Source organism: Tetrao urogallus (assembly GCF_951394365.1).
Source record: "Tetrao urogallus genome assembly, chromosome: 7".
Lineage (NCBI taxonomy): Eukaryota > Metazoa > Chordata > Aves > Galliformes > Phasianidae > Tetrao > Tetrao urogallus.
In genome coordinates, this window is record NC_136820.1 from 4,436,020 (window position 1) to 4,450,474 (window position 14,455).

At 42.4% G+C, this 14,455-nt stretch overlaps 1 protein-coding gene across 1 annotated transcript in view; it reads right to left on the reverse strand.

Moving 5' to 3' along the window:
• Positions 1 to 14,455, reverse strand: part of PDE1C (phosphodiesterase 1C) — a gene marked incomplete at both ends in the record, with an annotated part of 281,466 nt that overhangs the window by 240,990 nt on the left and 26,021 nt on the right. The window contains one exon of the mRNA XM_079538517.1: positions 299 to 349. Coding sequence (XP_079394643.1) covers positions 299 to 349 — 51 coding nt within the window. The remainder of the gene's footprint in view (positions 1 to 298; positions 350 to 14,455) is intronic.

Sequence of the window (14,455 nt, forward strand, 5' to 3'; positions counted from 1 at the left end):
GGCTTAACAAAAATCTCTGTAGCCTCTGCTGTCAACTTCAGCTGCCTTTCTGACACAGACTTACAACCTTTTATGCTTGGAATGACTGTATAGCCACAAAGCCTTCCATTCTTTTAAATTCACATCAATGCTGTTTAGTAAGACTGCATTTCCGTAAAACACATTTCCTGTGAAGTACTATCGTGCTTCAGTTCAGTACTGTAAATGAACTGTAATGATAGGGTTGCTATGAGATTAAAAGACATATTGAATGTGTAAATAGACAAATCATCTAGCTAAAATTAAAAAGTCTACTTACGGGCAAATCGTGAAAGTGGCCGTGCATTTTTGTCACCCGTCTCATTTGCAACTGGAAGGAGAAAAGACAGAGAAACAAAAAGCATTAAATTTAAGTGTTTTGCACTACCTGAAATTACTAATATTACTGAGTTTCCTGCATATAAATGAGAGACAGCTATTCACAGCATCTGCAGTTAGGTATATACACAGAGGTATAACACAGATGGGTTTTTTTGTGTGTGTTTGTTATTGTTATTGTTGTGTTTGTTTTTTTGCCATCAAATGCATGGTTGTCAGTTCGTCTGGTTTGGTTCTCCCTTCAGAGTCACCATGTCATTCTATAGGCATCTGTGAACATTGCCCTGTCCCACATAATAGCTGAATCATAATTAAGCACTAGCCATTAGTAGTATGTAGCAATATATGATTAAAGTCATCCTTGCAAATCCTATATCATAGATATATCATGAAATATATTTATTATATATCATTCATATAGATGTTGTATCAAAGCATCATTTTTGCCCTTTACATAAAAAAAAGGAAGATTTTTCTGCCCATAAAAGAAAATGTGTTAGTCCAGAGGAATATTTAGTAGCAAAATTAAATCAAATGTAAGGATCTAAATACAGGAATCCTGGGACATTTGGAACTGCAAATAAATTATTATCTAGGATAAGAGCAACACCATACAAATCCTGCTTTTTTCTGCCTTAGATTCATATTGCTACAGCTCTCAATGTTTGTATGACCCAGATAACACACAGCTAGCCAAAAGCATAAATGACTCTTTAGGATTCTCGAAGTATTGAACCATAGAACAAAAATGAGTTATCAAGAAGATAAATTACCACCCATGACTAATTTATTATAGCTAGAGTAATCATGAGGAACAGCACTTATGGGCAAACTGAGAGGACAACATATTACGAGTGAGCACATTAAACCTTGAGAATTCTTTGTTCTCTTTAAAAATGCTACTTTCCAGAGATGAGACCCATCAAGCTAAGAAATCCTATAAAGGGTTGCAAAACATGACTAGAACACAAATTCATAGGTGCCTAGCACTGTAATGGTGTCAGCAAAACAGGGATGTACTCTTTTAGGCCAGAAAAGACTTGAAGCAACTCTGTGAGGAGGTGCAGCCGCCATGAGGCCTCCCCTCAGCAATTCTGCTCTGGGCTGGACAAACCCAGAGACTTCAGCCACTCCTCATACATCTTGCTCTCTACACCCTTCACCATCTTCGTAGTGCTCCTCTGGATGCTCTCTAATGGTTTTTACAGAACCAGGCAGGGTTGCTACCCACTAGGATCAGGCTGCCCAGTATCCCATCCAGCCTGGCCTCGAATGCCTCATAGGATGGGGCATCCACAACCTCTCTGGGCAGCCTGTGTCAATGCCTCACCACCCTCTGAGAAAAACTTTCTTCCTAACATCTAAGCTAAATCTCCCCTGCCTCAGTTTAAAACCATTCCCCCTTGTCCAATCACTATCAGAACATGTAAAAAGTCAGTCTACCTCCTGCTTACAAGCTCCCTTCAAGTAATGGAAGATTGCAATAGGTCTCCCAAGAGCCTTGTCTTCTCTAGACTGATTAATCCCAGCTCCTCCAGCCTTTCTTCACACAGGAGGGGTGCTCCAGCCCTCTGATCATCTCTGTGGTCTTCCTCTGGACCCATTCCAATAACTGCACCCTCCCATACCAGGGGCCCTAGGCCTGGACTCAGTACTCCAGCTGGGGCTTTACAGGGGGCAGAGTAGAGAGGGACAATCACCTCCTTCTCCCTGCTGGCCACCTGTCTTCTGATGCAGCCCAGGATACCATCGGTCTTCTGTGCTGCAAAAGCACACACCTGGCTCACGTCCAGCTTTTCAACCACCAGGACCTCCAAGTTCTTCTCCACAGGGCTGTTTTTAATGAGTTCTTCTTCCAATCTGTACTCATATCTGGAATTGCCTCAACACAAATGCCCCTCACTGATAAACCTCATTAGATTCTCCTGCGTCCACTTCTCAAGCACGTCCAAGTCCCTCTGGACAGCATCCCTCCTTTCTGCTGTGTCGACTGCACCACTCAGCTTGGTATCATAGCAAATTTGCTGAGGGTACACTCAATCGTACTGTCTACGTTATTGAAAAAGATGTTGAAGAGCACTGGTCCCAAGATGGACCCCTAGGGGACACCGCTCGTGACTGACCTCTACCTGGAATAGAGCTGTCGACTACAACCCTCTGCCTACAGCCAACTAACCAATTCTTTGTCTACCAAATAGTCCAGGCTTCAAATCCATAATTTCTCCATTTAGAGATAAGGATGTGGTGCAGAACCATGTCAAAGAGCTTGCACAAGTCCAGGCAGACAGCATCATTACTTTTCCTTTGTCTTCTGATGACGTGACTCCACCACAGAAGGCCACTGCATTGGTTAGGCACAATCTGACTTCGGTGAAGCTGTGCTGGCTCTCTTGAATCACCTCAACACCTCACCTGCATTTTAACATCTCTTCCACAAGGATCCACTCTACGATCTTCCCCAGCACAGTGAGGCTCACTGGCCTGTAGTTCACCAGGTCTTGTCTTCTGTTCTCCCTTTCTTGATATAGAAGTGATGTTCCTGACTTTCCAGTCATGCAAGACTTTGCCTGACAGCCACAACTTTTCAAATATGATGGAGAGTGGCTCGGCAACCACCTCAGCCAGTTCCTCCAGAACCTTGGGGTGCATGTCATCTGGTCCCAAAGACTTGTACACACTCAGCCTCGCAAGGTGGTCTTGGACTTGCTTTGCTCTTAGACTGGGAGGGATTTTGCTCCCTCAAGCTCCACTTAGAAGTTCAGGGACACAAGAGGCCTGAGAAGCCTGACTGGCCATGGAGACCAAGGCAAATAACTCGTTAAGTACCTCAGCCTTCACTGAGTCTGAGGAGGCCAGATCTCCCTTTTTTGTTTATCAGATGCACTCTCCTATGCCTGTCTATTCTGCTCACCTTATCTAAAGAATCCCTTCTTGTTTTTACCATTCCTTGCCAAGTTTAATTCCACCTCCACCTTGGCTTTCCTGACTCCATTCCTACACATCTGGACAGCATCCCTATATTTTTCCCAGACCACTCATGCCCTCTTTCCATTAATGTTTTATATCCTTCGTATGCTGTGGTGCCCAAACCTGCACACAGTGCCCGAGATGAGGCTGCACAGCACAGTGCACAGTGAAACAACCCCTTCCCTCACCTGGCTGGCAGTTTGGGCCTGACGCACCATCCCCAGGTATGGTTGGCCCTGTGGACTGCCAGGGCATTATGTTGATCCCCAGATCTTTTTCCATGGGGCTGCTCTCCAGTCTCTCATCCCCAGTCTATACATACATCCAGTTTGTTCCTATCCAGGTGCAAAATGTAGCACTTTACCTTCTTAAACTTCAGGAAGCTGCTGGTTGCCCAGCCCTCTAATCTGTCTGTATGTGTTTCTATGTCTCTGCAAGGCCTCTTCACCCTCCAAGAGTCAGCTGCTCCTCCCAATCTTGTGTTGTGCACAAACTTACTTAGTATTCCTTCAAATCTTCTATCCCAGTAACTTATGAAAATGTTAAAGAGAAACAGCCCCTAAAACAGATATCTGCAGAAATCTACTGGCCAGCCTGATGTAAATCCATTTACCGTAACATTTTGAGCACTACTCATCAGCCACTTGGTCATCAACTGTGTTATGTACTTGTCTTTAGGCTGGACATTTTGTTCTATTGGATACTGTGAGAAACAGTATTAAAAGCTTTTCTGAAAACCAGAAAGATTGCATTTACTGCTTTTCCTTGGTCAATAAGGTGAGTAACTTTGTCATAAAAGGAGATCTGCTTCATTACGCAGAGCTCAGTCCTTGTTAATTCGTGCTGCCTGTGACTAACGACTGCATTCTTTCGTGTCTCTTTCAATGACTTCCAGAATAATCTTCTCCAGAATCTTGCCAGCCTCCAAAGTGAAGTTCATTAACAAGTCACAGCATCGTCTTGCTCCCATTAGCCAGTAGATGGTGCCCTTAAAACGTGCCAATTACTGAAGCTCAGAGCTGGAAGCACTGAGCAAGCAAAGGAAGCTTTTTGTACCTCTCTGTGGATTAGTGTAAGGACTGCAAAAGCCCTCTTGCTGCAACCAGACAGATAGATTGGGAGACTTCAGCAGGCACAGTCTCACAGACACTTTTCCAACAGGGACCTCAAATTTTTTAAAAGAAAACATCAGAAAAGTTCAGAAAGTTTCTTACATTTGGTATTTATTTCCTCTTGATCCATCCTCAAAAAATGATATTGGTGCTTCCTTATCATAGCCTGGGGAACTTACCTGGCAAGCAGAAGCAGGGACCCTGAGGTCTCCCAGGTCCCACAGGATGCCCTTCCTTGCCAAGCTCAAACCCCATCCAGATAAGCTCTCCCATACAAAGATACCAGAGTGACTGCACAGTTAGGCAAGTCCAGAGCACATTATTTCAGAGTCAGATCTGTTTTCGGTTGAGAAGACGGCACGCTGAAGGCGAGGCAGAAGCATGCTGCATCCAGGCCTGGGAGCCCAGTAAAGAAGGACACGGAGCTGTTGGAGCAGGTCCACAAGGATTATCAGAGGGCTCGAGCACCCCTCCTATGAAGACAGGCTGAGGAAGCTGGGCTTGATTTTTTAACTAAGAGAAGGCTCCAGGGAGATCTCATTGTAGCCTTCCAGAACTTGAGGGAATCTTATGAACAGGAGATGACTTTTACTTGATCTGGTAGTGATTAAACAAGGGGGAATGCTTTTAAATAAAAAATGGGAGATTTAGATTAGATGTCAAAGAGAAATTGCTCTGTGGGAGGATGGTGAGACACCGGTACAGGCTGTCCAGAGAAGCTGTGGATGCCCAATGGTCCATCCCTTGAGGCGTTCAAGGCCAGGCTGGATGGGGCCCTGAGCAGCCTCATCTAGTGGGTGGCAGCCATGCCTATTGCAGCAGGAGGTTGGAGCTAGATGAGCTTTAAGATCCCTCCAACCCAAACTATTCTATGATCTTCCATGGTGAAAGAGCTGACCCAATACTAACTATGTCCATTTCTGTAAGGAGAAAACGTACAGCTAACATTGCTATAGCTGATGTATAAATGACAAGCAGATAGGCTTTGTCTTCAACTCAGTGCTGCCAGCTTGCACTTGGGAAGCTGGACTGGTCCATTCTGTGGTCTTCAGCATCTCTCTGGATCACAGCACAGTCTAGGTAAAACCTGAATATGCATTAATATCCACACTGGGACAACAAGTGAATCTAATAAAACCTAAAGGCTAATTAACTGTACTTTTTCCCCCTTTGAAGTATTTTCCCTACTCAGGGAGTAGATGGCACTCCTGGGTCACTAGGGCTCCAGGTGTACACAAGGTCTCAGATGTTTGCCACCTGCCAACCGGATATTGCAGCAAGAGTTTCAAAGCACTCCACCCAACATCTGTGTTTGGGAAGGCCAACTCACATAGTCATGACATCCAACGGAACAGGTGGTGTTAATCCTCTCAAATATAAGCATTTTCCAGTTCCAGACCACATGCTTGTTTTTACTGCTTTCCAAACATCAGATTGTGTAATATGCAGAATAATGCCCTTCCATCTGGTGTACGCTGATCCAGAGCAGCAAACTCCGGTAACACAAGCAAAGCAATAACGGGACAGAAAGCTGTGGATGTTGGTCCTGAACTACTGGCAAGATTTCTGGTGCAAGTGAGCAGATTGGTGCCTAGGAATGTTATGGGACCAATGAAGTGAAGTGCGTGCACAGGTAAGATCTCAGATGGGTTTAGCCCTGCAGTCAGAAAGGGAAGGCATCAGAGACTTCTGCATATATTTTGTGAGATGATGCATGATGTTTTCACTGTGGGACATAAGCATATGTATCCTAACATTGTCTTACGGGATCTTCTGAAGACATGAGCAACTAGCAGATCTGTACATGTGACACGCAGATGAGGAAATGCTTTTAATCCAGAAGGACAAAGATCTCCACTGTTTATTGACAGCAATAAGCTTTAGGGAGTAAGCAAGTATGAATTAATGAAACTGGAGCAAGCTGAGTCTCAGAGAGAGCAAGTCACAACCCCCACCAGGGACAATTTTGTGTATTCCCTCTATCACGGTGGTGGATCTGCACTGCTGAAGGGCACAGCCTGGCTCCAGGCGCTCACCATCACCCACAGTGACCACACAGCAGTGTACAGTTGGCACTGCCTGGGCTGAAACTGGGACATAGGGAGGGCGCAGGACAGTGCTGACTCAGTTATGGCAAATAATGGTGTGTAGTTGGATACGTTGGCTAAACACAGTCCCAAGAACTGAGAAAAATATGCAGCCCTGCTTTGCATTTTGATACAGGAATTTGAGAGCAGGTTTCAAGACTGCCAAAAAAGTGATTTTTTTAAATAATTATTTATTATTTGCAACTCCATTTTCAGTCAACTTAAATACATTCCCTGCGAATTTTCACACGGAATGCACGGAGTTGCAATTGGACAGTGAACTAAAAAGTCTGATCGTGTCTCTCTATCAGACCTTAACAAGCCCTCTCTGACCAGAGAGGGTCGCAGTCACACCTTATTCACAGCACTGCTGTTTGGAAGTACGTAAACCTGTGTTCAAGGATGAAGCATGGGAAGAGTAAAATTTCATCAAAAATCTCTGATGAACACCCTGAGAGCTCACTGAGAACAGCAGCCACTGCCATCAAACCAGGGTGAGGCAGTTTCACAAACATAAGATCAAATGTCCCATCAGTTTTGTGGTTTTGGTGCTCCCTTTTTTAAATTAAAAATATTAAAGATAAAAATAAGTTTTACTACCTATACGCATTAACTATATTATATATTTTATGGCAGCTGCTCTGAAAGTAACGCCTCCTATTTTATTATGTTGACCCACAACATTACAGGCAGATGTTGGTGGTATGGCAGTAGAAGCTGAACTTTCCCGCCAATATTCCGCTACAATTTGTTGCTGTGTGACAAATGGCAGCAAAGGGGCAGTCTGACAAAATGGTCTGACATGGAAGTGTGTCTCTGCAGTGAAGGTGTGCCACTGAATTCCTCCACGCAGAGAAAATGGCACCCGCTGGCATTCATCCACACTTACTGAACGTTTATGGAGACCAAACAGTGGATGTGAGGCAGTTTGGTTGCTTGTCCAAGCAGACAACAAAGTACCGGACCTAGCCAAATTTCTTCCATTTCAAATGTATTATTTCATAATATGCCAGCCTGAAAATCTCAAGAACATCTCCTTATTACAAAGGTATCTTCTTAGGTACGATCAGTTCTTTCATTAACATGGACCATTCATGTGAGTTCACCATGCACAAACTCAGAGTCCTGGGCAGTCTTCATTTTATAACATTTGACTGTTAAACTATCTTCCCTACAGCTTGCCACCCTTTTCTGCAGCAGGTATCAATTCCACCAGTACACCCCCTCAGCCAATTTAGCTTTCAAGGATCCTTTGTCAAATTTCTAGTACAATGCAAAGAAAAACATACCACTTCGTAGTATTGACTCATCAAGACTGACAGACAACAGCATATCATCCATTTCTTGCATATGCAGAGAGTAGTAAGAAAGTCAGCTATTTCCTACCCATAAAAAAGCACACTTTGAACTTGGGAGAATAAAAAACAGCTCTGCTGTTGCTGAGAGAGTAGTTTGATTTTTATTTTTTTTTTACAGACAAATCAAAGCCTCTCCCATCACCTCTGGGAAGTCCAGGAGTTTTTGCTCTTAAAGACTTTAATGTGGTTACATGCCTCATAAACTTATAAAGCTCTGTCTTAAAATAGCTTGTTTTGTGCATCTCATAAGACTCTGCCATCAACTGCTGGCAGTGTGGGTTATGACCTACCATTTAATTTCCAGCATAAACTTACTCACAGTCAATTTACATCAATTTCTTCTAGCACCAGCAATCTGTTTAAGCTGAAGTATTTCTTCTTTCTGGTGCTTAATCCCCCTTTGGCTTTCGCAATGAAAGCCCAAATTACCCCTTTTCATCATCACTTTGTGGACTAAATACATCATCGCCTTCCAGTCCTGTCTTCTTAACAGATATCTTCATATCTCCTCTCCATCTTTATTGAACCTCTTCAGAGTCGATTCAATTTCTTACAGGGCTCTTGAATGTCTGTGTACATTACCTTATCCTTGTCTGGCCACACGTTAGTTGGGCCGTAACGCCCCCCTCATTGAAATAACAGACTCTCAGATCATAGTAGAAGTTCTTAAGTCCTCATCGGCACAAACTTCCACTCTGTACTACTAAATTCTACCCCTTGCTTTTTGCTCAATCGATCATCTGAATTGCACTGTTAGATATTCATATCTAACAGTCATTCTATTCATATCTCTGTACTAGCAATGCTTTGTGTCACCAGCAGCAATTATCAGCACTTTCCCTCTTTCTGTCACAGTCATTAACAAAAATTTTAAATGTGAGCAATCCCACACAGAGATCAGAAGCACAATAACCCCAAAGGAAGCATTTTCTGGTGGCATTCTTACTCATTTAGAAACTAAGGTTCCTCATATATAAAAAAAAAAAAAAAGTATCTTCCTGAGACTTTGAATCTAGTAAGATCAGAAAAGACACCAACCTGCTCATAATGGAACATTTTGTTGCTGGACAGAAAATTGACCCCTCTGGAGTTAGTCACCCAAAGAGCTTTCAGCATAATACTGTCAAATCCCACTACCAAACAGAAAAAGCCACTAACTTAATATGACTTGAATTGGTTGTGATGCAAGTGTCAACAGTACAGGCAGTATAAACATAGACTGCTAAACACAAAGTCAACAAGAAGTTGACATGAAACATACAGCATCCTTTTGCTAATCAGAAACATTGGATGGCTTCACCGTCTCTCCAAACTTAAGATTCTAATTACTATGGTTCAAGTACACAGATAGCAAAGGCACAACGTAAGACTACTCCAAATAAGAGAGATGCTTCCAAATACTTCTGGAAGGCAGGAAACTGCTATCTTTACTGGTAAGTAAGAATCAAGAGGCATACTCTAGCCAGTATTTCCCAAAATAACTTCTAATGGATTTTTGTTGCTGCTGTTTGCCTGGCAACTGCACTGTGCACCAAACATTGTCATCCTTCATTAACTGGAAGAGGAACACCATACTTTGCTGATGATTCATTCTCCTTACGAAAGGATCTTATACTGTAGATTTTTGTATTTGTGACGGGAAAGCGACTTCTGGAGTGGGAGGCACTTTGTTCACTCAGGTAATGGAAGATAGTTGCTGCCTTTCTCTGAAAGGACTCTCATCCAGGCACGTATTTCAGGGCTGCATCTTATTGACAGCCACAGAAATGTTTTCAAGAAGTGCGAGGTGAATACAGGGGAGTAATAATAGAGAAACAGGTGCAAAACATCTGTGTGAAAATAAGCAGAAATGATCAATACTCTGAGCATCAGCTAAATCTCATTTAGAGGCACAGATGCAAACACTGAACTTGCAAAGCATGACCCTACTAGCACCCAAAGAGTCCAGCACTGATGCTGGACTGTGGAGATTAGGGAAAATATGACCAGCAGCTGGCTAGACCAAACCAACCTTCCACACACGTTAGACATATTGCAAACATCAAACATGAGCAGTGGTCCCACATAATCTATTCCAGTATTAATCTGTATTCTGTATGTTGAGCATCCCCCAGTTCCCCAGGTTCACAGAACAAACTGATCTGCTCATGTAAGCACCAGGCTGCTCTCATTTCCAAACTCTGCCACATCAGTCTTCAGAGTACAAGGAGAACAGCCTCTGTGCCCCTCAGACACACAGGTAAACACAAGCCTCTGGCACACCCAGCCACCAGCAGCATGGGATGGACCCATAAATGCTTGGTAAGAGCTTGAAAATGGCTACTAGAGAAGATGATGGAATAGGTTTAAAAAAATTATATAACATACAGAATACACATATATACACATATACATACATATATGTATAAATGAAATGTATAAATAAAATTCCTCACTGCTACAAGGTGATGAAGCTACTTTAACTTCTGGCTTCCAGAGTAGGGCCTTTCTTTTTTCTGGAAGCATACAAACTGATTTCTCCATTTAGGCTGTTGTAGCAAATCCACTCACATCCTTCTCCTAAGGGTAACTGTACTTCTGGAAGGCTTGGTTTACATCATGTATTTCTGTGCAGTGAATTTAAGACAGGTGAATGGAAATGTTAAGCTATGGGATTTTTAGAAGATGATTCTACCCATGAAGGTTACAGTAACTTCTCACTTCCATCAGAAAATACATCACACAAGCAATACCACAGCAAATGGCATCCAGCAGGCACATGAAAGGTGGCATCTGATGTGGTAGCCATGCTCCCCATGTAAAAAGGCCCAGTCACATTTCTACATAGCCAAGGTGCCACTCTCCACAACTAGAAATAAAGATGCAACACAAATATCAGGTGTTACTATTATTCTCTAAACTATTCCCTGTATTTTGCTGACATTGGATAACCAGACAGCCCAGTCTTACTAGAGCAGACTGGAATACAGAAAAAAATCCAAAAGAAAAACCTGCAGAATCTTCTCATTTCGGTATTTTTCTCTGAAGCCTCTGTTTTCTCTCCACTCTGGAACCAAACTCTGGCAAAGGCACATCCTTTAGGTCTGGCCCAGTTGAGCAGCTCTTACTGTGTGGGGTTTTTTTAATACTGTTTTCTCATTCAGAGATGGTCCTTAGACATCACTTGTTATGATATCAAGTCACATCATTTGGAAACCAGCCCCCTTGTGCAGGTGGATCCTGAAAGTTTAACAGCCTTGAATTCAAATGCTTTGAGAGTCTGCAGTAACATGCTGTTTTCCTCAGTGACACCAGATCAGGTCCTGAGGAAGAAGCATGCAGATTACTGAAACTCAACATTTTCAAGCACGTAAAGCGCTGAAAACCAAGTAAAAGAAATCAGGCAGCTGCCAGAGCACCCTTGGGACACCAGCAATCGCGTTGCTCCACATAACTGGACAGTTATAACCTAAAGGACGAAGGTAAGTGACTCACAGCAGAGGCAGGTAATTAAAAATGTGAACAGGAAAAAGACACTTTCCTTCTCACTTTGATTGAACTGTAAATTAAAGGTGCCTCGTCCAAAGCAACAACAGATTTCATTAGGATGCTTTGGCAGTGAAAGAAGTTACCCTGCAAAGAAAGCTGAATAAAAAACCAGGCTGGTTTCTGAGGGGTAAAGTGAAGAGATCCACATTTTTTAGGTGTCAGTGGATGCTTCCTATGGAAAATACTGATTTTTGCTTGAAACCTTCGTCTCTTTCAGTTTAGAGATCTTTCAACTTCAAAATGTAAACACTATTTCCCAGAGGAAACAGGCACTTGTACAAATTAAGTTGAAAACTCCACTTAATGTTTCAAAATATATTTATGGAAACATTCAATAAACCCCTAAGTGGCATTAGTCCCTAAGTTACCACTAGGTAAATGCCAGTTCAGAAGGAAACTATTTGACTGTGTTATTTATAAAATTTCATCTGGGATCCAATGTTCAGATTGAATTCTATCCTACCATCACCTTTACAAGGCCTGTTTTACCCATGCTTCTAAGCTTCAAAAAATGAGCTTGCATAAGTGTTATCAACTCCCAGTCAGCATGAATTCTTTTGATAAAAATAACTCCTGTGATGTCTGAGTAATTGTAGTTAAATTATACATAGAGCTCTGTAAAAAAAAGTCGTCTAATGGTTCTGAGACAATAGAGCTTTACGTTACAGTTAACATGAACACTCTTTAAGTTAAAAACATAGATCAATGTATTTTCCTAGGGGAAAATATTTTGGAGGCTGAATGCTAGTATAAATAAAAAAGCAAAAGCCTGCAAAGTCTGAAGGAAGTTTCAAAAGCACGTAATTACAAGAGGGTTCTTAGTTAAGGCAACTGGAGGGAAGACCCAAATACAGGCTAGTTCCTCTTCCCAGCTTTCCCTGACCGTTCACCAAGACCCAGTGCTTAGTACTGTCCCCAAAGAGTTCCCACTGAGGTCAGATTGACTTTCAGATGCTGGATCATTTATAAATGAAAGCTCCCAGACTCTCCTGTCATATCCACATCCACTTTTTCACTTCATAACAATTCATGAAGCATAATCAGAAACCACTCTCCAGTCCATTAGCTAACTAAACATAGCACGACAGACAGAAGTGCACAGATAACTATCGTTGCATCTGCCTCAATCCTGCAGTCAGCACTGCAAAAATATCTACAGTTAGCAAATACTTGTGCTGTGTTTAATAGCACACTCATTCCAATATAGACACTGTGAAACAATAATATCTTGGTAAGCAGAAGCCAGCCAGATAGGCTGCTTTGCCACTATTTTAAAGCCTAATATTGTAGTGCAATAACTCTGTGCTCTACAAAGTCTCTAAGTGATTCGCTAAACAACAAAGTATGTGGCTCTCAAGGGCTTGCAGCACTGGGTCAAAAACATCACAGTCATCAGAAATTTACTGCTGTAATCTATTCAAAAACATATGCATCATTGCCAGACCAAGCACACGCTGTGCCTGGAAAGTTAACCAGCAGAGCACCCTGCTCAAAGAACCAGCAACCCTCAAATGTAGCATGAAAAAGATGAGACCAAGACCTCACAGGGACTTTCGTAAGCTGAGTCTAACATTATTCTGATTCCTGAGAATTCCTACAAAATCTTAAGTACTTGCCATTCTTTCAGGAGATAACTTTACAGCAAATGACTTCTCAAAGGACTTTTAGATAGCTCCATGAGTAAGCAATGGCTATAGTAATCTATCTCCTTTATATGCAGCCTCTGCAAAGCATGCCTGTGAAATGGAGGAAGCCCAGAGCAAGGACAAAGAAAGCTGTAAGCATTATGCTCAGTAGGGGATCTCATCCTACCAGCTCAGGACTGGCACAGTGTTAGCAGAGCTGCGGAACAGCTGTGAAAGCCTCAGTCATTTTGGACCACTGGGTAACAGTGGGACATAAATGAGAAGATTGTGTTCATTTATTTTCATAACACAATAAAAAGTGAAGTTAAAAATACCAAATCTACCAGACCAGAAGATTTCCATTCTACTCAAGTTATGAGAGGAAAATCCTCCTAGGAGATGGAGAAAGATGTACTCCATAAACATGCACATCTATTGTTCCCAAGCCCATTGTTCAGAACTTGTGTCGTCACTTTATTTTCTCCCCTGGACCTTCTTCACTTCAGTTGATGTCACTTCAGCGCAAACCACAGCACAGAGCCAACATTTATTGAGGGCTGGCAGGGCCTCATGAACTCCACCAGAGCACCGCAGATGAATTTAAACATCAGCCTTACTCACACATTTCCATTAGTGCAATGAAAGCTGAATTGCCTCTGCGGTGATGGAACAATAAAGAGAAAACACTGTTGGTGGCAAGCCTGCTGAAAACAGAGGCATGTGGGTGTCAGGCAAAGCAGAACTTGCTTCCAGAACCTAGAAAAGGACTGTCTTTTCTCTTGCACAAGTCACACCCACCTTTAGCAGGGCTGCCTCTTAATTGCAGTCCCACTAATTTGTAACATTCTGGGTATCAGTGAGCCTGCTCAGAAAGAGCACTACCACTGCAGAGAGATCAGGGCTTTTCTGCTCTACCACAAAGACAAAAAAAAAAAAAAACTTCAACGAGGAGAGAAAGAACTTGTTTTATCACCCCACTGCCACTCCACTTAATTATAATATAGATTTTACATGTGTCTGGAAAGAAAAGTACCTCCTGTGCTACAACAAAAAACTCCTGACTCCCTACTGAAATGTGCAAGCGCAGCTCAACGGGTATTAGGGATGTTCAGATCTGGGTTATCGTCCCTTTCTTTAACGAGCTGATATGCTGTAGCAATCCAGACCTTAACCCTGCTAAACATTCTCATCTGGGCATTTCATGCCCTGACTCTTACATTTCATAGATGAATTTCAAAACTCGTGGACTTTGTGGCATTCGAGTGGTAACAGCAGAGCTGATGCCAGCAAAGGCCAAAGACACAAAAAAAAATTTACAAGCACTAATAGAAACAACTTGTGTAACCTTCTGAATGCCATTTCATAATGCCCTTTCTCCAAAACAATGTGGTTTTTCACCCCATATTGTCATGACGCTGTCT